The sequence below is a fragment of the Protopterus annectens genome, chromosome 11.part0, assembly GCF_019279795.1.
Source record: "Protopterus annectens isolate FY-2018-M chromosome 11.part0, PAN1.0, whole genome shotgun sequence".
NCBI lineage: Eukaryota > Metazoa > Chordata > Ceratodontiformes > Protopteridae > Protopterus > Protopterus annectens.
In genome coordinates, this window is record NC_056745.1 from 1,431,674,762 (window position 1) to 1,431,701,258 (window position 26,497).

The 26,497-nt window shown below is 40.3% G+C and overlaps 1 protein-coding gene across 7 annotated transcripts in view; it reads right to left on the minus strand.

Annotated features, from left to right (window-relative positions):
- LOC122815888 (ankyrin repeat domain-containing protein 26-like) overlaps window positions 1-26,497 on the minus strand; it is a 2,190,206-nt gene that overhangs the window by 1,096,963 nt on the left and 1,066,746 nt on the right. For all 7 annotated transcript variants that reach the window (XM_044088730.1, XM_044088728.1, XM_044088731.1 and 4 more), the window contains 2 exons: window positions 8,050-8,083; window positions 7,729-7,870 (listed from right to left, as the gene is read on the minus strand). In XM_044088730.1, the coding sequence (XP_043944665.1) occupies window positions 7,729-7,870; window positions 8,050-8,083 (176 nt within the window). The remainder of the gene's footprint in view (window positions 1-7,728; window positions 7,871-8,049; window positions 8,084-26,497) is intronic.

Sequence of the window (26,497 nt, forward strand, 5' to 3'; positions counted from 1 at the left end):
CTTGACGTAGATCTGTAGATACATGCATTACATACACACACATAAAGGTTTATAAAAACTTAAACTCACATGGCGGCCAACACCACTTTCAGAAATAGTAAGTAGGAGTTAACACACTGCTTTTCATTACAAGATAAATTAGTTTTGCGATAACACTGCAAATTAGGGCTGTCACACTACTCTGAGAAAATATTCCAACAGACACTACGAGACCAGACATGATAACTTAAGTGTGCATCTGTAATGCACGCAAGACAGGAAGAGTATTTCTCAAATTGTTCCTGCTCCTGACAGTAATGCTAAGTTTTTTGCCAGTAGTAAGGACTACGATCAGCAGTTTGTAGTGTTTCAGGCACTCGTTTGTCTGCAGGTATACATATTTCTCAAACGCGAAAATCTGGTTGCGATAATATGTGAGTGCCGTTATATCCTGCATAGGATATAACAAGCTAGACAGCTTCCAGGGCTTAAGGGCACATTCCATGTTCCCAAACCATTATCAGCTTGAGCAGAGCTGAATAAAATTAACAGTCTGGGTGCCCTTCAGAGATTGCATGCTAAGTGAGACCGGAAGGCTACAGCTCTGAAATAGGGCAATGCTAGATAAACAAAAAAAATAATGTCCTCACCCTGGCAAATAAAAAGTATACAGAAATAAGGGGGGTGGAGGGAGGGAGTGGCAATTGCAGCAGTGATCATTCAAATATCTACTGCTATGCTAAGTTTCCTTATAGAACTGTACTATGTTCATCATTTGATGACTGATGCAGTAGCCTTAGCTACATGGGTAGACTTCAGTGGGAAGAAGGAAGGATGAGAGTCCAGGAGCCCCTGGAGAATAGTTCTATTAATTCTTACTCTAGACTTGGAAAATTAGTCTTGTTTGTATTGCTTTGTAAAAGTATGAACAGAGGACCAAGATGTCTCTGTAAGACTCCAGCCTTTTCAAAAAAGACAGTGAAGAATTCAAGGCCATAGTAAGTGTGCCTTGACCCTGCCTGGAGTTGATTATGTTGGGAAAAAACAAAATGGAATATCATGAAACAACCATAGAAAATTGTCTGTTTTGACATTACTTGCCCTTATTTCTTACCTTCATAATAAATGGTTAACTGGTTAGTACTTTTGAAAGTTTTATTTCTGTCAAAATTGTATCTGAGTTGTCAGTGGATATAGAAAGTAAGAAGGATCCATTCTCCTGCAATTTAAGCTCTAGAAAGAAAAGGTGATAGACATTTTAGCTCAAAGTAAACTTGGACACTTTTTTAAGCATAAATGAAGGATTTTCTGTCAAGGAAACTTCGTCTTTGGGGAAAATTAGATAAGGTTGACCAACCAGAAGAGGTTGCAACTCAGACAATCTTCTTGCAGAAGTCTGAACAATCAGTAATACTGTCTTCCTTAATAAGAACCTCAAAAGTCAGCTTGAAGAGCCACTTCAGTAACATTTTCAAAACAAAATTATGATCCCCAGAAGGAGCAAACTATTGGGAGAATATATATGTATAAACCTGTTTCAAAAACAGCTAAAATGAGTGTGCGGAAAGAGAAGGATCCATGGGTAGACCTGTTGAAATGGTCAAAAGATGAATCTTGATAAAGTAGTAAGAAAAGTCCAGAAGATAAAAACTCACACACATATTTAAGAACCAGAGAAGATCTAACCTTAAAAAGGTCTTGGTTCATAATATGGTGCCAATTACAACATCTCTGCATAAGCTAATAAATACAATTTTCTACCAACATGACTTCTTTGCTGCTTATAATACATACTGCACAAAAGGTACCTAAAAGGTATAAAAGAGACTGTAAAAGATGTTTCAAGATGGGGAGCATCAAACAACCCATGTCTATTGTGAGTAAGTTCAGTCTGTGAGGACGCTCGTGGCCATTTCCAAAAGAAGGGAGAACCACTGTTGCTTGGGCCTGAAGGTAGTCATCACAAAGATCCTAGAGAGCCCTTCTGAATCCTTAGAATGATCCTGGATACCAGTGGAAAGACATAAAAGAATGTTCTCGTTCAAGAAAAAGAGACTACATCTGTTTTCCAGGCAACTCAGAAGGAGTATTGGAGCAAAAACTTAAGCAAGTTGTTTGCTGTGAATGTCTTTTCCACTACTGGATACAATACCAGAAGACCCTGTGATTCAATTTCTATATGTGAAGGTCCCCGTTCAACTTCTCTGCCACAAAGTTTTTGTTCTGACTGAAAGTAAACATCTTGTAGAACAAAACTGTGCTATTTATCCAGGGAAGCATTAAACAGCTCAACTTTTATAATCTCTGGTAAATTTCAAGAACATAGCCAGGCAAATCTCATCACTGGCCCTTTGGCATGGGGCTCTAGATACAGTATCAGCAGCATCATAAAAACATTTTAGAGAGTATTTAGTTATCTGAGACACAGAAGAAGGAAAGTCACCCATTAACTTTTTCATGCTGTCGTGTTCTCATGTTGTTAAAGAAAACAATGCGAGCCTGACGATTCACTATTTAGAAGACTAAGATGGAAGAAATAAAAACTTTCTTCCCAAACCAATCAAAGGCTTTCATGTCCTTGCCAGGTGGAATAGGGTTAGCTGCCATATGTTGCTTGGATTAAGATTTTTTTTTGTCAAAAACTACTCCAGAGTCTGACCTAGGGTTTCAAAAGAGTAATTTGGGTCAAAGACAACTTATTTCAATTATCATATTTTCTAGGACAGGCGGCTGACTGTCACACAAAGAGCAGAATGCAAGAAAAGCAGCTCCTAAGGGTGGCAACACAGGAGGAAGAGCTGCAGGTTGAGGGGAATCCAGCTGTATCAAATTATATCATCTTTGTTAGGACTCCGGCATTTCTTTTTGTTCCCACTGAAATAACTCCTTCACTCTGTTAACAGTATCAGAAAAAGACAACTCTTCAGGTGAGGAATCTGAAGAAAAACCTTATTCAGAGTTAGATTCCCCATTAAGCAGAGTAGGAATTTTAGAAATGCAGTGAATTCCTGTATCTCAAGGTGAGAATCAGGATCTAAGAGAAAGAGAGAGAGAAATCTTTTCCCTTTTAAATGAAGGGAAGACTCAGAATACAATAAATGAAATGCTTTAGACAAGCCTTTAGAATGACCTAGCCAATCTTCCATGTCTGCCTAGAAGAATGGGACACAGATGAATTAAAACAATTTTATGCTTCCTTTTTCTGGGAGACCCTACTGAAAAGGAGCTCCCTGAAGAACAGTCCTTTCTGAAGGAATCATGCTCATCAGAGTAGCCCCAAGAAGGAACATCATCTGCTCTCTCCAATGCCAAAAGACTGGTTCTCCTTTGCATAAAGAGGACAGTTGAACAGCCATAGAGGACATATCTCCCTCTCAGTGCTTAACAATTTCCCAAGGAAAAGCACCAGAAGGAATGAGAAAAACTGATGGGTGGTCTGAGGAACCCAATATGGCAACAGTGCAGTCACTCACATGTGGCCGAAGCAAAGAAGAAGACAGAGTGAATTGCAAAGACTCCCATACATTCATTTTTCTTCTTGCAGACTGAGGGAATATCCAAGAAGCCAGGACACAGACCTACCTCTCTACTGGAAAAAGTGGCTGACAAGCAAGTACCAGGCTCTAAGTATCACACTCTTCCTTTCTGAGTAAAATGGTAAAGTCTGTGATAAAAACGTTTTGCTGAAAACCATCAAAAACACTAGCCCTTAACACCCAGAAAGAAATTTCGACAGAGGTTAAACCTTTCCTCACAAAAGCTGGTAAAAGTGGAAGGTAATCTCCAAAGGAGTACTTATCAGGCCAGGCTAAATGACCACTGATTATATGAAGCCACAGCAGACAGCACTGTTGAATGGCAAGAAAGTTCTAAGACTTTTACCACCCTAATCATTGATTTTATACCCATCTCCTCAAGCTTGCGGTTCAGGCCTATGGAAAGTACCTTAAAGCTTGCAAAGCTGGCTGATTGCTTGATCCCTGGCAGGATGGATTCCATACACCTTGAGCTTCTGCAACAGTGACCTAATGATGAACATTATCCAAAGCCCAAAGAGGTGGTTTGAGGAAGGCGAGTATCATTTCCAGAGAAAAGAAGGAAAGAGTCACTAGGATAATTCAGAAAAAATGGTCCTACTCAATATCTAAACATAATGCTGACTAAGGAGAAGAACTTCCTGAAACAATTTAGGTTACATGCGCATTCATCGCATCTATGGAGTAAAATAGGGGTCATTACAAAAATGAGCTTAAGTAAGCATATAGCAGCTTATGCACTGACAATTTTACTATTATTTTACTTGTCATTACTAAAAGGTTCACAGCACTTGGAATGAGATAAACCCCCCTTCATCTAGGAGTCTCTATAGCAATGCTGGTCACAAACTGTGTCGGAAGAGTCCTTCCTGAGAAACTAAAAACTATGCAGCCATTAAAGGACCTGACAAAGATACCACCTTCAGACCCTGTCTTAGGAGTAAAGGGACAGCTTTCAATATCAGTCACTAACAGCAACAAAAGTCCACAAAGTGAATCCTCTGCTGTAGGATTTTTACTGACTAAACGTCAATCACAGCCAGCCAAAGTCAATGCTGGCCCCACCACTAAGCAAGATGACTGTGGTTAGCCCAAGTTTTTACATTATCCTGGGTTTCTTTCTCAGACTACACTGTGGATTGAATCACTTCAAAGAGATACTGGTTCTAGCATGCAATACAGAAAAAAGAACACTTGAGGCAGCTACATAAAATCTACAGCCTTTTTCCCACACTTTCTCTAAATCTTCTTTAATACCACATCAGCCCCACAGAAGGAAGATCCTTCACGCTCACCAAATGATTTATAAAAATCAGTGCATACCACGATTATATATTCCCTGTTCTGAAGGAGGGATGGGCCTCCTTGAAATACATTATATGTATAGATCTGCAATCGTGGGACTCCAAACATATCTGCTGAACTCACAAGACCTAAATGTAGTGAAAGTTTTGAAACATGAGGAGAACAAATCTAAGATGACTTCTCCGCTTAATCTAACAGAAGCTTATCGGCGTCAGGCAGGAATGGAAATCAAACCAGACGTAGATAAAAATGGCGATATTGTACTTGAAGGCCTCACCTTGTGTTTCGCACAGAAGTGGGCATGTCGCGAATTACTGATGACCAGGTCTGCATATATAATGAGTCATGACTGACATGGCATTCAAACAATGCAAACGAATGGACTTTTTTTTGCTAAAAATAAAAGCACACTCTTGAAGAATTTTAGTTTTTTGTTACATTTTGAAGTGTTTCAGATACAAAAAATAATAGCTTTTTTGCTAAAATAAAAGCCCACTCTGTTTAGAATTTTAGTTGGTTGGTAAGCGATTCAAATACAAAAATAATAGCTTTAGTCAACTAATAAAGGGAACTTAGAAAAAAAGGACACTTGCCATTTTCATATCCCCCTTCCTGACAAGGACACACCTGCCCAAATAAGGGACTGCCCAGCCTAAAGGAAAACTGGTGGTAACCCTAGGTCAGGACAAGTATAAGAAGTGAGCTTATATACTTTATTTTGAACAAAAAATGTATATCCCGATTAAATCATTAGCTAAAAAGTGACCATGTAGTTTACCGTTTAATTTAAAAGAAAATATACTTTGCAGACCGCCAGATGCTGGAACAAAACAAAGTTTCTGAAATATGTCTTTTATTTAATAAATACGCATTTCTTTGTTTATATTAAAATAAGGAACAAACAATTGTTCTCGAAGACAACACAAGACACGTACTAAAAGCAGGACAGTGTATTAGGATTCTTTGAGGGAATACATATTCATTAGTGCCCGATTACGAAACAGCACAGGGGCGGGTTTTGGGTGGGGCTTGCCACTACGCATCTGGTGAGGCCCTCAAGTACAATACCGCCATAAAAATCAGGCAGCAACTGAATGTGCCAAAAAACAAAAGAAAGAATATAAGGTGAAGGATCACATGAGAAGGCAAGAAATGTGGAAAAAGCATACATATAGTTGCAAGTATAGAAAACTTCTGGAAGAGCCTCATGTTGATCAGGAACAAACACAGGAATGGTTAAGGAGAGGCGAATTCAAAGCAAGAGATGAAAGGTTAATACTGGAGGCCCAAGATAGTGGGCTGAGTACACGTTAGTTTATAAAGTCCACTGAAGATGTGGGAGAAACAGACAAATGTAGGTTTAGTAAAACCGAATTGGAAACAGTTGCACACTTCGTTGCTGGTTGCGACATACTAATGGCAGAAGGACTGTATACTGAAAGGCATAATAATGTGGCGAGATTGTTGCACTGGGGATTGTGCAAACATTATGGTACTGAAGTGTCCGAAAAACACTGGAAACATGAGCCACAAAGCATCATGGAAAATGAAGAAATCTACATCACATGGGATCATCCATTATCAACAGTTCAGAAGATAGATGCTACAAAACCGGATATAGTGGTCCAAGCAAAGAAGACAAGAGTAGCACTGATCACTGAAATTGCCACACCCAGTGACTACAGTGTCTTGCATGCAGAGAGACACAAAGTCATAAAATATCAGGATCTGCAGGCAGAAACGAGAGCAATGTGGAAGAAAGGTACCCAGACAGTTCCAATAGTAGTAGGAGCAATGGGTCTTATAAAAAAGAATTTACAATCTTATTTAGATATGTTACCAATATATGTAACTCCATACGAACTGCTTACTGGGCACAATGCGGGTGCTGCAAAGAGCACTACTGGCTGACATCAAAGATTGAAACAATAATAATTTCATGAACTTTAATTGTACTTTGACTTAGGAATGGGGTCCATTCCCGTCATGGTATTAGAAACCCAAAAAACTTGGAGAAATTAAAAAAGGAAGAGCAAGAAATCCCTGAATATCATGAAATGCACACCAAAAAATTAAGGAAAGGGTGCTGGGGGAGGATGACTCTAAATACTGCATCGATCCTACCAGCTGTTCTGGCACAAAACTCTCTACTCCTCCCCTAAATAACAGGGTTTACATGGAGAAACTAACGAACAGTAAAGTAGATCCCAAGTGCCAAAATCTACCAGCATGTAAAATGTGGCATTTGGTGAGCAGTATGAATGCTGCCTTCTACAAAAATTCACTTACAGTAGCTGTAAGTACCAACAAAAGAATCATTTAATACATTTAAACTTCACATCTGGACATCAGAATCAGTACTCCTTAAGTCAAATTAGATGGATTTGTTTTGGGTAACTATTTGAAATGTCTGGACCCACTAGAGTGAGTATGGAAATTTGGAGACTGAATGACCGAAAGATCGGACTCACATATACTAAGTCTGAGATGCCATTTCTTGAAATATTCCCTTTTCTCCGAGGTATGGCAATCTTGAACTTGGTACATATAAGTTCAGGGGGGGGGGGTGGAGGGTTGTCCACCCCTGCAAAAAGAAGTTTAAAGCAGAAGAGCAATTTTCAAGATTCAGTCTTCTGTATTTTCAGTCTTTTTTTTTTTGTCTTGTCAGCACTTGGCATTTCGAATGCCGCATTTCAACAGTAGCCTCTGTTTTGTCTTACTCAAAAACAACCAACAACAACCAACCAACAAGAAAGGCAGTACTGCTATAGTAAAGCAAAGGGAAAGTAACACCATATTCAACAGCTTTAAGCGCCATGTCTGCACAAAGAGACTGAATACATAAAATACACTGCCAAGTTACTTTTGTACATCAACGCTTTGTTTTTACATATCAGTCTGCCATTACCCATGTTATCCATATGAAACTGTTCGAACTGTAGTGCAGCATTTCTAAACGCTGAGGTAGGTAATTCCACATCCTCTGTTGCAGTGTCAGAAGACTGTGTGATGTCATCCAAATCATTAGCAATATCCATGTTTACATCAATCTATAGGAACAAAAATAATTCAAACAAAGCAAAAGTTTATTGTTTAAGAACCCTGGTATATAGCAAAAAATGCATAACAGAACAGATTTTTTCAACAATAAGATTGAATTAGTTTAAATTTCAAATAGCTAAAAATAAAACAAATTTAAATTTCAAATGGCTAAAAAACAAATTATTACCTTGTCCTTTGCATGGGATAATTTTATTTCAGGTCTGAAAGAAAACAAAAAAGGTTTTGACATAAAAGGTACTTTTTCACTTTTTTTGGCAATTACTACATCAAGAACAGAGCTTGCTTCACAACTATTAGGAAAACTGCATCAGGCATGCACAGATAAAGCTGTCTGTGGAATTTATAAGTAACAGTACATGTTTGACATCCTTTTGTTCTTTTTGGCTATTTATCGCCTTTGCATTTCCCTTTCTGTCTTTGTAAAACTATGCATAGAGGATTAAGTTGCTGCTTGTAAAATACGAATCCAAGCCTTTCCAAAAAGCCACAGATGAAATCTTGACCCTGCCTGCATTAGTTTTGTTGTGGTGGGAATAAAAAAAGATAACATCATGAGACAGCCATTTGGAAATAGGCTGCTTTGACACAGGCTGTCCCTTCTTTTTACCCTCACAAGAAAATTAAAAACTGATCAAAAACTCTGGAAGATTTTGTTCTGATAAGATAGTACCTGTGCCTACAGACATCCAAGGTATGAAGTATCCTGTCCCCCTAGGTTTTGAGTTCTGGAAAGAAAACAGGAATATGACTAGATTGGCATAAAGTGAACTCGGATACCACTTTCACTCTGTGAAAAACTAGAGATAACGCTGACTCACCACAAAGCTTCCAACTCAAATGACAGAGCAATGAGTAAATCTATTTTCCATGTTAAAAACCTAAAGCCAGTCTGGTCAGCTGGTTTAGTCCCAAGGAGGAGCCACTGATTTTCAGAAAGGTTTCTAAAGCAGAACCCTTTTCAAAAACATTTTCACGTAAGACTGCATTGAAAGAAGAGGCTCCATGGGTAGACATGCTGAAAAGGCCGACAAATGAAACTTAATAGAGGTGTAGTACAGGCTAGACGAGGAGAATGCACACATACTGTAAAACCAGAGAAACTGTAACCATTTGAAATCTTGGGACCCACAACACAGACTGAATGGATCAAAAATGGGAACTTGCATACACTAAGTTCGACATGGCCATTCCCTTTTCCTCCAAGGTATGATGATCTCTGAGTGGGTATATATAAATTTGAGGGGGGGGGGCTTACTACCCTGTAAATAAGTTTAAAGGAGAAAAACAAATTTCGAGACTTCTTCTTCTTTGCAGTTTTGGTCTTTTTTTTCTGTTTTCCAGCACTCTAGTGTTCAGAATGGGTGTTGGTTCTTTTGTTTGCATCAACTAGAAAACCTTTGCCTTTTGCTAATATATGATTTTCTTGTAGCAGGCTTTCTTGCCTCTCTTAAGATCTGTTGCACGTCCTCAGAAAAAAAGTGCTGAAAACGTATTAAGACTCAATTATCAAGGCAGTCAGTTGCAATTGTTGGGGACAGGATGCAACAAAGACCACAGTCTTCTGTAAGTAAATCCAGTCTGTGAAGAAGCTTGAGGTAACAGCCATTAAATCACTGTAGCCTGAGCCAGAGGAGAGTTACCACAGTGATCTTTGGGGAGTCCTTCTAAATCCTCAAAAGTACTGCGGATATCAGAGGAAAGGGTAGAAACGCATACAAGAACATTCCTGCCCAAGAAAAAGAAAAAGCATTTGTCTTCTAGACCTTCTTGCATGGAGTCCTAGAACAAAATTATGCCAGTTGATTGTTTAAAGAGAAGGCAAAAAGGTCTACAGGAGGAATTTCCCTCAGATGAGTCAAATCTTGGAAGACCCCCCTGATTTTGTTTCCATTTGTGAGGGTCTGCTCTAGTCCTGCTCAGCCTGTCTGCCCCACATTTCTTCTCTGATGGCACGGAAGATGGCTGTAGGGTGATGCTGTGCTGTAAGGCTATATCCTACGCTAACACGGTTAGCCTGAAGACGGGGCAAGCTCTAGTTCTTGTTTATGTACCACACTGCTGCAGTACTGTCTTTTTAATACTCTATATTCTATACTAACACAGCTAGCCTGAAGATGGGGCAAGCTCTAGTTCTTGTTTATGTACCACACTGCTGCAGTACTGTCTTTTTAATACTCTATATTCTATGCTAACAAAGATAGCCTGAAGATAGGTCAAGCTCTAGTTCTTGTTTACGTACCACATTGCTGCGGTACTGTCTTTTTAATACTCTATATCCTATGCTAACATGGATAACCTGAAGATGGGACAAGCTCTAGTTCTTGTTTACATACCACTGTGGTACTGTCTTTTTAATACTCTATATTCTATACTAACACAGCTAGCCTGAAGATGGGGCAAGCTCTAGTTCTTGTTTACGTACCACATTGCTGCGGTACTGTCTTTTTAATACTCTATATTCTATGCTAACAAAGATAGCCTGAAGATAGGTCAAGCTCTAGTTCTTGTTTACGTACCACACTGCTGCAGTACTGTCTTTTTAATACTCTATATTCTATGCTAACATGGATAACCTGAAGATGGGGCAAGCTCTAGTTCTTGTTTATGTACCACATTGCTGCGGTACTGTCTTTTTAATACTCTTTATCCTATCCTAACACAGCTAGCCTGAAGATGGGGCAAGCTCTAGTTCTTGTTTACATACCACATCACTGTGGCACTGTCTTTTTAACACATGAGATGCTTCAGAGAATTGAGAACACCTGTAAGTGCTAGCGTCTCCTTTGCAGTTAGATATTTTGGTCTGTCTTCGCTGTTCCAGAAACCTTGTACTTTTATCCCCCCTCGATTCTCTTCTCCAAGTAAAATCTGGGGTCTTACTGGTGAATGACTAGAGCAAAAGGTTAGGAGGGGAGCCATGGATTCAGGGACATTTGGTGTCTCTTCTCATAAATCCCAGAACTGGGATTTGAAAAGATATTAGTGCTGGGACCAAAAAGACTTCCAATACCGCTGTATCTTTTCTCAGGTGGACTTCTGCCAGAGATATCATAAAACTGATAAGACTCCATAAGACCCAGAATCTGAAGGCATTCCCTCTCAGAGACTGACATCTGAGTGGGAAACTCCAAGAATGGATCTAAACATAGATTTATTTCTTCCTATGGAAGACAAGCTCTTTGTACTGAGATGTCAACAGACACTGTACAGAGAGAACCCGCAAGTATGGCTGGTGAAACAGGCCAAAAAAAAACAAACTGCAATTCAAAAAAACACAGGCAAGCACCAAATGAGTGAATGTATATCCAGAATATTTTATTGTGGCACCCCAAACAGAATGTTTGTCATACAACCATCTGCCAGATTTAGCTTTTTAGTTATAGATAAAATTCAGGGAGATAGATGCAACAAGGCAGGTTGGCATGATTTACTCAATAAGAAAGAAAAAAGGTGGATCATTAAATTGGGTGGATTATTTTCCCCTGGTCTCAATGACCATTCATAACTTTAATTGTTAATTAATTGTGTCTGATTGATTGGTTTATTGTTTGCTATAAATAATGCAATGTTCTGAGGTCTTTTGTACTTATCACTGAAGAAGGCATCACTGCCGAAACTGGTAGGACAAACATTCTGTTTGGGGTGCCACAATAAAATATTCTAGATATACATTCACTCATTTGGTGCTGGCCTGTGTTTTTTTGAATGTCAAAAGACACCCCAGAAACATAATCTTGTGTGACGGAGTAAAAAAAGACTTTTGAATGCTCTTTAGGAATTCCAGGCTCTGTAGGAGATTTCTCACTCAAGTGAGATATTCCTGACAATTTGAAAGACACTGTACAAAGATAAGAAAGTTATCTAAATATGGAAAAACGTGGATACCCTGTAACCTGCAATGGGCTATGACAAGAGCAAGACACTTTATGAACATTCCTGCAGCAGCAGATAGCTTAAAGGGTTAACACGGAGAACTGATATTGGGATCCTGTTACACAAAACCTTAGGAAACTCCTGAAATTAAGATGGATAGAAATGTGTAGATAAGAATTTTTTAAATTTAAGGTTACTAAAAAAAACTCAAATGAGGAGTAAGCAGTAACATGGTGTAAAGAGAAGGCATTCTGAAATTGGGCATTATCACATACTGATTTAGGAAAGAAAGACCCAAAAGTTGTCTGCAAACATTTTCTTTCTTTGGTACTAAAACCATTCTTGAATAAAATCCTTTTCCCAACTGGGAAGTAATAACTGCTTCTATTACATCACATGACATGATGTGCTACTGGACTGGAGAAAATAAAAGGGTTTGGTCTGGCAGATGTGGAAAGATTCCTTGGAAAGTATGAATTTCTTCCACTGCCAATTGTAGCCTTGCTGAATAAGCTTTAGAACCCATTTGTCTGAAACAATCTTGCCAGAGAGACAAATGATGATTCACACTTTCTGGAAGGGATAAGGGACTGCCATGATGGGGGGGGGCAAGGACCCTTACACAGTCATTCTGCCTTACTTGACTGTCCTTTGTTCTGGGGTGGTTCTGCTTTCTTTTTTGAACTTCCCTGCCACTGCTTTTTAAATGCCTGCTTACCACCATTTTGCTGAGATCATTTTATTTCTTGCCAAAACTGGATGATGAGCAGAAAATCCCTTGGAAAATATAGAGGGCAGAAAATGAGAGAGATTTCCTGAATCAGATTCTCTCTCCACATCACACTTTTTGATAATCCAAAGGATAACTGAAAATTTTATTTTTTATATCTTCTGGAAGATTCTGAAAACACAATCAGGCAAACCTCCTCAACTCAGTACCAGAGGCAACAGCCCTGGACGCAGTACCTACAGAGTTATACACAACCTTTAAATAATGAGTAGGGACCTGAGAAATGGAAGAAATTAAACCACAAAAAGCAGATTTCTCCTCCCAACAGGAAACTACTGATACGGCATTCTTCATACAGTCACAATTAGTCAGAATAAACCTTAACATATGAGCCTAACAGTTAAAAGTTCTAAAAATTAAAGTTGCAGAATCATGCATTTTTCCCTAAACTTATCCATAGCTTTACCATCCTTGCCTGAAACAGAAGGATTAGAATTAACAAAATAGGTTCATAGGTTCGTACTAGGCTATCTGCCCTAGGGCATTTATAAGCCTAGCCAGAGTGTGTGTGGCTTTCACCACCCCTTAGGATGAGAATACTACGCCCTTTTAGGGTTTAGTTTACTGTGCCTCTGTCTAGTAGTGACACAGAGATGACCCCCGAGGTAAACTTACGATCTCCCATCCACTCGTCAAGATTTCTCTTGAATAGAGTCAGTGAGGGGCTCTGCCTAACATGGATTGGGATTCTGTTCCAGAGTGTAGGGAGCCTCTGGGTTATGAATCTGTCCCTCCAGCACGTCCTATTTATTTCTGTGTTGAGGTTTAAGTCTCTTGCTCTTGTGGCTCTGGTGGATTTGGATTTACTGAGGTGGAGCATGTCCATTAATTCCGGATTGGACATGGCCTTGTACGTCAGGCACAGATCACCTCTGAGTAGGCAGTATGCGACTGAATAGAGCTGGAGTTTTTTCAGTCGGGCAGCATATGACATATGTTTAAGACCCTTTATCCTCTTGGTGAGGAACTTTTGGGGTCTTTCCAACTGCTGCAGGTGACGGGTAAAATACATCCCAAATGGAGCATTGTACTCAATCATTGGCCTGATAAGAGAAGAGTACAGGGGCACAATGACCTCTCTTGATCTAGATGTGAAACCCTTCATGATAAGGTGGGCAATATAGAAGGTCTTCCTAACCACTTTGGCAATGTGAGTGTCAAATGAGAGGTTACTGTCAACCTGGGTCCCAAGGTCCCTGATTACCTCTTCCGTACTTAATGGATTACCACCTATGTGGTAATTTGTGGGTACTTTGTTTTTCCCAAAGGGTATGACTATACATTTTTGGCATTCAGCTTAAGGCCATGGCTCTGGCACCAATTATCCGTTTCTATGAGGCCTCTCTGAAGGATGTTTGTGTCCGCTGGAGTATCAATTATGGTGCCCAGTTTGCAGTCATCTGCGAACTTTGTCAGCCACAATCCTCCTATGTTTGCCTGTACCTCGGAAAAATAAATGCCGAACAAGAGGGGTCCCAGGACTGAGCCCTGTGGGACACCGCTTGTGACTGGCTTAGAGTCTGACATAGCTCCAGCAACTCTGACCCTGTGGGTTCTGTCCTTGAGCCAGTTTGCAACCCATCTTGTGACATATGGGTTTACATTTAAGCTGGTGAGTTTGTCTATGATGCCCGAGTGGGGTATTGTGTCAAAGGCTTTGCAAGGTCAAGGTAGGCTGTGTGTACTGCCTTACCCTCATCAATGGCCTTAGTGACTGTTTCAAAAAAGTCGATCAAGTTCAAAAGGCAGGATCTGCCTTTGACAAAGCCAAATTGGGTAGGATCCAATGTCTGTAGGTCCCCAATGTCTTTGTTTATGAGTTCCATAATGATCCTCTCCATAGCTTTGCAGACCAGGCTCGTCAGGCTTATGGGGCGGTAATTTCCAGGGTCCGTAGAAGCACCGCCTTTGTGAAGTGGTACCACTGTCGCCGTACGCCACTCTTTGGGTACGTATCCTGTAGTAAGGCTAAGATTAAATAGCAGCCTTATGTGTGGGCTTAGTTCCTCTTGGAGTTCATGTAGCACACAGCCCGGGACACCGTCCGGTCCCATTGATGCTGTGTTTTTAGCTTTAGAGAGGGCGGCTCTCACCTGGGCATCTGAGATGTTAGGGAGGCTACACTCTGCTGGGATAGTTATTTCTCCTTTTGGGGGGGAGGAGGAGGAGAAATTTGCACTGAACCTGTCTCCAGAATGTTGGCAATGTCAATGGGTTCAGTGTATTTTGTATCATTTTGGACTAACTCTGAGCATATCTGGGAGTTTCCACCCAGGTTTCTAACATAGCTAAAGAAGGCCTTGTGATTGTCTTTTGTGTCTTTTGCGATTTTTCTCTCAAAGTTGGCCTTGGATGATTTTATGAGTGATCGTAGTTTTTTGCTAGTACTGATCAGAGATGCCTTCCCTTTTAGGGATTTTGCTCTGTCATGTAGTAGCTTCCTCCTCCTGTTGTAGAGTTTGTTTATGGCTGGGGTCCACCAGACCGGGCGCCTGCCTTTGGGGAATGGGTCTTGGTTTTATTTGGGATTGCATGATCCATGCATTCTTGAAGGTGCCCGTAGAAGGCATTTGCAAAGGATTCAGCAGTGTGGGTTGTGGTTTCCACTGGCCCAGGGGCCTTGAGGGATACCATTTCAGTCTTAAGAAGTGTGAAGTTGGCTTTTGAGAAGTTCTTCACTGTGGTCTTTTGTGCAGGGGGTGGGGGCGGGATGTGGATTTCCAGTGAGATTAATTTATGGTCTGATCTTACCAAAGAGGGATATACTTCGTGTGGAGCATTTTGTCCCCATGTTTGTGATGATCAGGTCTAGTATATTGTCTCCTCTTGTGGGAATGGTGACCAGTTGTTCCATTGCATTTGAGTTTATGAATTCTAGGAACCTTTGGGCTAGGTTGTTGGGGCTTGAGTAATGTTCCCAGTCTATGTTTGGGTAGTTGAAGTCTCCCAATATGATGGTATTTGGAGAGACATTCATACTCTCTAGTGTCTTCAGGAAGGCTGTGTGGGGTTCCTGAGTTTGAGAGGGTGGTCTGTAGCATGCTACAAACTGTAAGGCAGTTTTGCCTATGGTTAGTTGCACCTGGATGGTCTCCGATGCTTCGTGTGTTGCCACTAACCTGGAGGTGTGGGTATCTTTGATGAATATGGATACTCCCTCCTTTGTGGTTCGTCCAAGTTTTGGGGCGGAAAGCATGATATGAGGTAAAACCTGATAGTGCTGGGGTGCTCTCAGGAGCCTTGAACCAGGTTTCAGTCACTGCACAGACATCGATGTTCTCCATACTGAGAAGGGCTTCGAGGCGTGCATCTTGAGGTTTAGACTTCTGGCATTGAGCAGCATTACCCTTAGTTTTTTCCACTTGTGTTTTCTAGGGAGGTAGGTTTGTCCTTTGAGCCTTGCCTAAAAAGGCACTATGGGGTGGCAAGAGCCTTGGCCAATATCCGAAGCCCAGGGTGACAGGTGCAAGCCATCCCTTGCAAGCAGCGTGGCTTGTCAAGCATGTCATCCCAAGCAGACAGACATTGGATCCCCTTAGAATGACACCAGTAATTAAGCCAATTGTTAAAACTGATCATTTTGTCTTTGTACTGTGGCATCATTCTTGGTGAGGGTAAGATGCTGCTCAGGGTCAGGGTCATACCGGCCTGGGCTACATAATCAGAGAGCTCCTCTATGTCTCTTTTCATGTAGTCCAGGGAGGTACGTCTCAGGTCGTTCACGCCGGCATGTACAATGACTGAGTCATATTTGTACTTGCTGTGGAGTGACCTGAGTGCTTGTGTTATGTAGCGGATTCTAGCTCCCGACATGCAGCTTACTGTGACCCTCTCCTTGTTCAGTCTGGTGAGCGGTACGTCAGTGTGTCTGACTATGGAGTCACCTATTACAAGTGTGTCTGGCATGTTGTTTGGCCTTAAGGGCTGTGACTGTTTAGCACACTGACTTTGTGAACTATGTGTTGCATTTGCTATGTCTTGAGGTGGCGGTTGCTTGGGTGTCTGCTTTGGAGGCCTCTGTTGTTTTTGTAGATTTTTAATCAGCCCCAGTATGTTTTTGTGTGTTTATGTGTTTGGTTTGCAGTTGTGATAGTTTTATGTGAGACTGGGTTTGTGGTGTGCGTGGTTACCTTCTCCTCCTGACTGGTCTTGCCAGTACTGAATTGAGGGAGCTCCGCCTCCAGTTTGGCTATATAGTTGCATCTCTCGCATATATTTGTATTTGTTGGGAGGAGGAGAGGGTTGTCTGTGTACATGAGGCAATTGTAACATTGCCTCAAGATTCCCAGATTCACCAGCTGAACAGGAGAGGACGCTAGCAACTGACCCTTCGACATGCTAGAAATAGTGAAAAAGATTGCTGTGTAACTGAGTCAGAAAGGACCTATAGGGAAATGGGTACTCAAGGGAATTTAGGTGAATGAAGTACTTTTTTTTGTTTAAGAGTGCTTTACTTGTATAAAGAAATGCTTTAGGAGCAAGTGCTGAGCTTTTCAGATAGATTATAGGTTGTATAGATTGCAAGTAGAACAGTTCTAAGGGAAAAATTGAAGAGCAGACTTTACGGAGCCAGAAATAGTTTAACCTTGATTAACCGGCGCTGCCCTATGCTGCTCTATGAGCAACTTCGCGCTAATTCGCGCTAAAACACGGGCTTTATAGCAGGGGGTTGAAAAGAGCCAGGAATTGACCCAAAATGGCCAATAAACTACAAGTTGCTGGGCTGGAACCAATCCTCTAGGGACAAATAGGTTGCTCAGTGCTCCCCACTCCCACTGGTGAACAAAGAAGCTTCCTCTTATCCAAATAAGGGTATGGATAGCACAGGAACCAAGACAAAGCCCAGAGATCAGCAAAATCTGAAGACTGGACTATTCTAGTTCAGAAAAGCGGGAAAACAAGGATATTTTTTTTTTTTTTTTTCTTTTTTCACAGAGAAGGGAGAAAAGATACAGTAACAAACAGTAAATGCTATAAAATGGCTAGCGCACTTTAGTGTGTTAGCCTAACAATTAAATTTAACAAAAATAACTTTTTAAAGTGCTAACAGTATAAATTCAACACAAGAACAGTAAAAACAATATGCAGAGCTGTTTTTTAAGCGAAATGCAGTCGAGATGCAGTACTTTAAGCGAAAGCCAGAAAAAATACTTATAAATCCAGGAAAGTCACTCTTTCACTCTCTGCTGCTTGTAGAACTCTGCAGGACACCACGAGGAGCTGTGCTGAGTCTGTTACAAGTAAAAAAGCACGCAAAAGCGGGCTTTATAGCAGGGGGTTGAAAAGAGCCAGGAATTGACCCAAAATGGCCAATAAACTACAAGTTGCTGGGCTGGAACCAATCCTCTAGGGACAAATAGGTTGCTCAGTGCTCCCCACTCCCACTGGTGAACAAAGAAGCTTCCTCTTATCCAAATAAGGGTATGGATAGCACAGGAACCAAGACAAAGCCCAGAGATCAGCAAAATCTGAAGACTGGACTATTCTAGTTCAGAAAAGCGGGAAAACAAGGATATTTTTTTATTTTATTTTTTTTATTTTTTCACAGAGAAGGGAGAAAAAGATACAGTAACAAACAGTAAATGCTATAAAATGGCTAGCGCACTTTAGTGTGTTAGCCTAACAATTAAATTTAACAAAAATAACTTTTAAAGTGCTAACAGTATAAATTCAACACAAGAACAGTAAAAACAATATGCAGAGCTGTTTTTTAAGCGAAATGCAGTCGAGATGCAGTACTTTAAGCGAAAGCCAGAAAAAATACTTATAAATCCAGGAAAGTCACTCTTTCACTCTCTGCTGCTTGTAGAACTCTGCAGGACACCACGAGGAGCTGTGCTGAGTCTTTTACAAGTAAAAAAGCACGCAAAAGCGGGCTTTATAGCAGGGGTTGAAAAGAGCCAGGAATTGACCCAAAATGGCCAATAAACTACAAGTTGCTGGGCTGGAACCAATCCTCTAGGGACAAATAGGTTGCTCAGTGCTCCCACTCCCACTGGTGAACAAAGAAGCTTCCTCTTATCCAAATAAGGGTATGGATAGCACAGGAACCAAGACAAAGCCCAGAGATCAGCAAAATCTGAAGACTGGACTATTCTAGTTCAGAAAAGCGGGAAAACAAGGATTTTTTTTTTTTTTTTTTCACAGAGAAGGGAGAAAAGATACAGTAACAAACAGTAAATGCTATAAAACGGCTAGCGCACTTTAGTGTGTTAGCCTAACAATTAAATTTAACAAAATAACTTTTTAAAGTGCTAACAGTATAAATTCAACACAAGAACAGTAAAAACAATATGCAGAGCTGTTTTTAAGCGAAATGCAGTCGAGATGCAGTACTTTAAGCGAAAGCCAGAAAAAATACTTATAAATCCAGGAAAGTCACTCTTTCACTCTCTGCTGCTTGTAGAACTCTGCAGGACACCACGAGGAGCTGTGCTGAGTCTGTTACAAGTAAAAAAGCGCGCAAAAGCGGGCTTTATAGCAGGGGGTTGAAAAGAGCCAGAAAAATGTTTGGCAGTAGTTGGATTAACTAAAACTAAAGGTGCTGGGTTAGGTCTGGCATGAGTGTATAAAAACCTGAACGACTATCTGGTATGAGTGTACAAAAACTTGAATGATTTGGGTAATTTGTTATATTCTGTCTGTGTTCTCTCAGGAAAACCACAGGTTGTGACAAACACATCCTTCAGTGCTGACAACACTGGGGGGATGGTGAAGGCTCTGAGAATTGTAGATGTAACAAGTAACTTCTGAGGTACTGAGAAACCTTAGTGTTCCCCCAGTGAAAACACTGGCACATTCTGGAGATAGTCTGAAAGAAAAAGAATCCCACGCAGGGAGATTCAGATACCATGCTCTCTTCTGAGTCTGAATCAGAAATCTGAGGAGAAACATATGCATCTGTCACATCACATTCCTCCAAAGAGTCATGGTCCTGAAACTCTTCAGGAACAGAGGAATCTCCTTTTCTGTTACTAGAAACCACCTCATAAGAAGGGTCAATAGCCTGTACATGACACTCAGCCAGACTTAATAAACTACTCTTACCCAAAGGAACTGGTGCAGGAGATGATAAATGTTAAGTTTTCAGTTTCTTTTTGACAGGAACTTTGGGGTAAATAGATGGCAGCAAAAGCTTCCACAGGGGTGAGCACAACATTCTGGCTAAGCAGGGGCAGCTTCCCTGTTCCTCCTCCATCACTGGAAAATGTAGCTCTCTCTTTCCTACTGAGCAGACTCCAACAGCTACAGAGGACGTGACTAACCCCTGGTCCTTAGTAGCTGTATGGACAACACCAGAGGGATCAGGGTAAAAGATGAGTGATCTGAGGAACTATCTTTGTCTACAGCAGAGTCATACAACTGCAGTAGGGACAAATTAGTCTGCTGTGGTAGCCAAGGCTGTCTCACTTTTTTCTTTCTGTGGCTAATAGAAGGACTAAGGGACTGGTTGATTGTATAAAAGTCAAGATGAAAGTGGTGCTTCTTTCTGGGCAAGAAAAGCTGCTTAAGTCAGTAAAGATTAGAAAGCACATAAGTAACTTTTTTCCCTGTCAAAACATATTACAAAACACTTAAATATTCTTTTCCAACCTCAGAAAGTAAATTAAACACAGTTTTACCACATAAACAGTAGTTTTAAACACTTAACATTTAAACTGACAGGACCAAAAATGCGCTCCCATTTAAAGTACACTAAAGTTGAGTGAAAGTTATCAAAATACATTTTCCTAACAAGACAGTAAGATTAAACAACAAAATATTAAATGTGGAAGGTTTTTCCTCAAAGTGAACTTATTTGCCCAGGAATGGAACAGAACCAACCGACCGTTGATCCTCGAAAGCCTGCAAGAAGCTCTCTCTTAGGCGGCAGAATAGTTTTCAAAGGCTTGGTGCCAAAACCTGTCTTTTAGTCAGTTCAGTTTTTTTAAACACCTTTACTGAATTATCACCTGTGACACAGGCAAATTTACATTCATATGAAAGCAATCAAACTGTATTAAAAAATTCATGTTTACAAACATTATACTTCAAATATATTGCTATATATCATATAATCTAAGCAACATTAGATAGATTATTCAATTCCTTTTTTTTAACAAGAAACATCTTTATTAAACCATCACTTACGACATAGACAATCATACATTTATATAAATGAAAACTATCCTAGTTGCAAGCATTTTACATCACAAACCATACTGACACACTCGCAGTTGCAAACATTATACATCAGTTATAATCTACCCAATCATTTTCAGTCATACATGACATTGCTTATTTAAGTCCTGCCTTCTTTTAAACCTCATTCCTCCCCTGCACGTATTGTTCCCACAATTCTCATTTTTTTTCTATTTAATTTGCTCCTTCCCTTTTCTAAAGACCTCAGTTCCAGTTGTTTTATCTCTGTTACTATATTCACTACTTCTAGTACAGTTGTTTTTTTTAGTCAGCTCAGTTTGAGCTGTCTATTGGTTTGGGCATATGGAAGGTGCACTGAAGCTTTAAAAGCTGTCCGGCTGCTATAACCTTAGTAGGATACAACCAACATAGCCTAAGCTACTGCAGCAGTGATCATGATGATGAACATTCACTACTGCCTGAGTCATCAGCGAGTCACCACAATTATCTCTGGAGAGTTCTTCTGAACCTTCAGATTGACCCTGGACATACATACATACATACATACATATATATATATATATATATATATATATATATATATATATATATATATTGACATTTGATTACCAGTAAAACTCCACATTATTACAAAACATTTTAAGAACAATAACTTTATTATCTTCAAAAATAAAACAAAAACATCTGCAGTTTACATAATTATAACAAATTAGTGATAATATAAAAACATTGGTTCAGAATCAATACAAGTTATATAACAATCATTTAATATTTATAGAAATTTTAGACAGTTTGCAGAGAAATTAAAGGTAAGTTAGTCTAATACAAACAGGAGCTGCAATATGAAGTGTGGGGAAAAACAGGCTTATTGTACATTTAGAGAGAAAGTCAGGGAAGAGAATTTGATAGAAATAACAAAGTAAGTGAAAAAGGGAGAGTAAAGAGGTATAAGGAATGACAAGGTACTTGTCACATTTAGGGATATAGTTTATCTGATTCTGAGCAAGAACAAAGCAATATTTTAGCTAGGAAGTCTTTCAGAGTGGTTATGAAAGATGGGAGGGAAAGCACTGACCTAACAGATACATGTAAAGAGTTCCAGGCCTTAGCAACCTTGTATGAATACAGACAATGCCCAGCAGATTTGATAGGTTTGCAGACAGGAATTTTTGGTCACTGGATCGCAATCACCAACTGGAAACATAGTTATGTAGATTTTTTTTTTATTGGTGGACAGGCAGATGGATGCCGGATTTTATAGGTGGTAAAAATCTCTATATATGTTAGTTGATGAAGCAAGTTCTAACCAATTTAGGCTTTTTAGTGCTATACAGTGGTGGGTCCTGAAAGGGGTATTTGCTACAAATTTTGCAGCTTCGTTATAGCATCGTTCAAGTGTTGATTTTTGTGAAGCCTGGAGGTTAGTAAGGATGGGAGCACCATAAAGAAGAGTGGGGAGCACCATAAAGAAGAGTGGGGAGCACCATAAAGAAGAGTGGGGAGCACCATAAAGAAGAGCGGGGAGCACCATAAAGAAGAGTGGGGAGCACCATAAAGAAGAGCGGGGAGCACCATAAAGAAGGGTGGTGAGCACCATAAAGAAGAGTGGGGAGCACCATAAAGAAGAGTGGGGAGCACCATAAAGAAGAGTGGGGGGCACCATAAAGAAGAGTGGGGGGCACCATAAAGAAGAGTGGGGAGCACCATAAAGAAGAGCGGGGAGCACCATAAAGAAGAGCGGGGAGCACCATAAAGAAGAGCGGGGGGCACCATAAAGAAGAGTGGGGAGCACCATAAAGAAGAGTGGGGAGCACCATAAAGAAGAGCGGGGAGCACCATAAAGAAGAGCGGGGAGCACCATAAAGAAGAGCGGGGAGCACCATAAAGAAGAGTGGGGAGCACCATAAAGAAGAATGAGGAGGAGATACGTAGTGGCAAGTGTAGTTTTAGTTGCATCAGTGAGAAAGTTTTTGGCTTTGTAAAGTGTCTCAAGTTTTGATGAGTTTTGCTTATGCAGTTTTGTATATGCAAGTCAAATGTAAGCTTATCATCCACTATCACCCCTAATAATTTGTTATGAGAGGTGACTTCAATGGTTGTATTATCAAGAGAGAGGACTTGAAATTTTGTTTTGTCATGAGAGAGGGATTTGGGGAAAAAGCAGTAGTTTGGTCTTTTTGGGTTGAGCATGAATTGTGTTACAAAGCCATGTTTTGGTGGCGATTCTTGAGTAATTTTTTGGAGGAAATAGAAGCAATAATATTCTTCATATTCTTAAGAGGGGCATGAATAAACTAACATATGACCTTAATAGTTGAGAATCTGAAAAAAGAAAAAAAAACAAGTGTTACAGAAGATTACATTTCCCCCCAAATCTATCAAAAGCCTTCCCATCTCCTTATCATAAGGAGAAGGATTGATATCAACCAAATGTTTATCAGCAGCTAGGTTCAAATAAAGCAATACCTGCTATGTCTCACCTGGTCTAGAATAAGTGCAAAAAAACTTGTAAGACTGAGGAGCTTTCTACAATCTATCTGCTTTCTTCAGGGCAGCAAGCTGCCTGTCAGGCAAGTAACAGGCCGTGCCAAAAACATCCTCCAATGCTGAAAGAACAGGAGGAGTGGTGTAAGGCTCTGGAAATTCCAATTATAATAAATCATTATACTTCTTCAGGGACTGTTGGATATTTTTATATTCAGACTGAAGCAAATGATGCACAGAAAGAAAATCCTTCAGAGGGACTGGCTGAAGCCACATTCTCTTCCGAATCTGAATCAGAAATCTGAGGAGACAAAGCAGAAACTGCCCCTTCATAATCATTTTGTGGTTCAAAAACCTCTTCAGAAAATCAAGAATTGTTTTCTTTTACCAGAAACAGCTAAACTGGTGGTGTCAAGAATGTGAACAAAACCCTGGGCTAAGCCCGATAAATCACTCCTTTCAAAAATTACATGGACAGGAGAAGAAATAAGTCTTTTTGACAGCAAATTCTGAAGAAGCAGACCTGCTTTTGACAGGCAATGCCTTCCTAGGGACAGGCACAGCATTTTGGCTAGTCAAAGAGGTATTTCCTGCTCTTTCTTGTAAGACTGAGAAGACTGGTTCTCCCTTTTCCTCCAAGGACAATCAACAGCCACAAGTCCGATCCCAGGTCCATGGTGGCTGCAGGGACTGCACCATAGGGAATCAAGGAAAAAGATAAATGGTCTGTGGAACCAGAAATGGCCCCAGAAAGGTCACGTCTCTGTGGCTGAGGCATTTTAGTAGTATGCTGTCTTGACAAGGGTTAATTGTTAATTTTTTGTTTGTAAATGGAAGGAGGGAGAACCAAGGAATTGGTAGGTTGTTCCATGGTAAAACTGAAAAAGATCACAATCCTGAGGAAGCCTGGCCTCAACAGTTTGAAAAACAAGAAATCATTAAAACAGTCATATACTCCACCAAAACAATACACTGAAAAGCACTTAAAACACTAAATGAAAGTTATATACTCGCCATAATAACAGATCTGTGTTGTCTGTTTCCCATCCAGGAAAAATGTAATATAAATGATATACATATATATTTGTAAGCTATCTGAAAGGAGTAAATTAGTCAAATTCTGGTAACATGTACGAGGCAAAACAGGCACAAAAAGAAAAATCCTTCAGGAATTAGAGCCAGGTCAGTTACATCCATCTCAAAATGGGATTAGTTGTTACCATACTATAGTGCCACCAAAACAAAAAAGGATTGGGAAGGTGAGATGTAAACTGAGAAAAGGACAGAAACAGACAACACAGGTCTATCATTATGGTGAGTATATAACTTTCATATCTATTGTCTTTTCCATCTGTTCCTCAATGGATGGGACAAAGTTCCCAGCTACCTTTGCACCTGGGTGGTCTCATAGGAGGACATTCCAAAACAAGGATGAACCAGAGGCCCTAAATCAACACTGCATATCCAATTTGTAATGGGAGACAAAGGTATGAACCTTGGACCAGATAGCTACAGCACATCATTAACTAGAACCCTGGAGATGAAGTTACCATTCTAGCAGAGTGTGCTTTCAAAGTGGAAAAGAGAGGAATTCCTTTTTACTGGTAAATAAATGAAATACACTGAGATAACCACTGAGAAAGAGTAACTCTGGACATAGCTTTGCTTAATTTAGTGTTGGAGAAGGACATAAATTACTGGTCAGATATTCTGAAGGACTTAGTACAGTGTAGCTAAAAATGTAACTGGATATAAACAGCTGGCAAATGCAGGGTATATAATCCTTGTTTGAGAAACTTGGGAAGAAAACTGGAAGATTTATGAATTGATTAATGGATGATTCTGAAGCCACTTTTGGGAGGAAGGGGACTGGTATTAAGAGATACTCTGCCCTTATGAAAATATAGTATGGAGGTTATGAATATAATACAAGCAGCTCTGAAATTCACTTAGTAGAAGTGAATGCCACCAAGAATAAGGTCTTCCAGGACAAAAAAACTATGATCCACTTTTGCAGCAGGTTCAAAAGGAGGACTGAACAGGGCCTGTAAAAGAATAGTAATATCTTGTGGAGGGACTGGATCTTTAAGCGGAGGCCAGAGTAAGAAAGTAACTTGAAGAAAGGCCTTGAACAATCTAAGGGAAGCTATGGAAGTATGATTCTCTTCTATGTGAAATACGGAAATTGTAGCTAACTTAACTTTAATAGTGTAACAGCTGGCAGCACTTTGAAAAGGATGTGCAAGGAAGTCCAAAATAGATGGAGATGAAAAAGGATGAAAATTTAGTACAGCCCAAACTATTTTTGTCTTTAAACCTTCCTTGTGGAAGGTGCCTAAGAGGAAGACAAAATGTATACAACTAGAGATGACAACCTGGACTGTTGAACCATCACTGGAAATGGAAAAAAACATGTGATTAGCTTGAGGGATTGAATGTTCGGGTGAGGCAGCCCTGATGGGAGAGAAAGTAAATCTAGGTCAGAGCCCAAAACCCAAAGCAGGTGAATCAGATGAGGCCAGAGGAAGGCAAACTTCACCTGTCAAGACCAATAAGGGGCTATGAGGGTTACCCTGTCTTTCATTGCTGATGCTTTCAGTAAGAACTTTGGAATCAGAGGTGTCAGGGGGAAAGTGTAAAGGAGACCAGGGGACCAAGGATGAGTTAGAGCGTTCCAAGGTGACTCCGCCTCACGGGGGATTAGAGTGAAAAACTTGATGCATTTATTGTTGTGGGGAGTGGCAAAGAGATCTCAACAAGGTCAGCCCCAATGGCTGAAAATCCATTCCATTACTGATAGGTTGAGAGACCATGTGCGAGAGAGAGCAGGATGGATCTGCTTAACTTGTCTGCCAATATACTGGATTTCCCCGGGATGTGCATTACAATAGAAAGTGGCAAGAATATATCGTCCAATGCCACATTCTCATGGCCTCTCAACATAGAGGCTTAAGATCTGGTTCCTCCCTGTTTGTTGATATACCAGATAACTGCCATGTTGTCAATCTGTATGGAGCTGACAACTAAGGGAAGAGAATCCTGAAAAGTTTGCAATACTTGAAGGACTGCTTTCAACTCCAAGATACTGATGTGAAGACTGGTCTCTGCCTGATAACACATGCCTTGGATTGTCTGATAATGCCCCCCACCCCTGCTAGGAGGCAATCGTGGTCACTGTGGCTTGGCGAAAGTACAAAATGAAAGGTCACCCTTGTGTAATAAGCAGAACCTCTGGCCACTACTGGATATGTGTCTTGCAGATGTTTGTCAGATACACTGGAAACGATAAAGGTTGTTCTCTGATTGGACTCTGAACTGCCAGGGT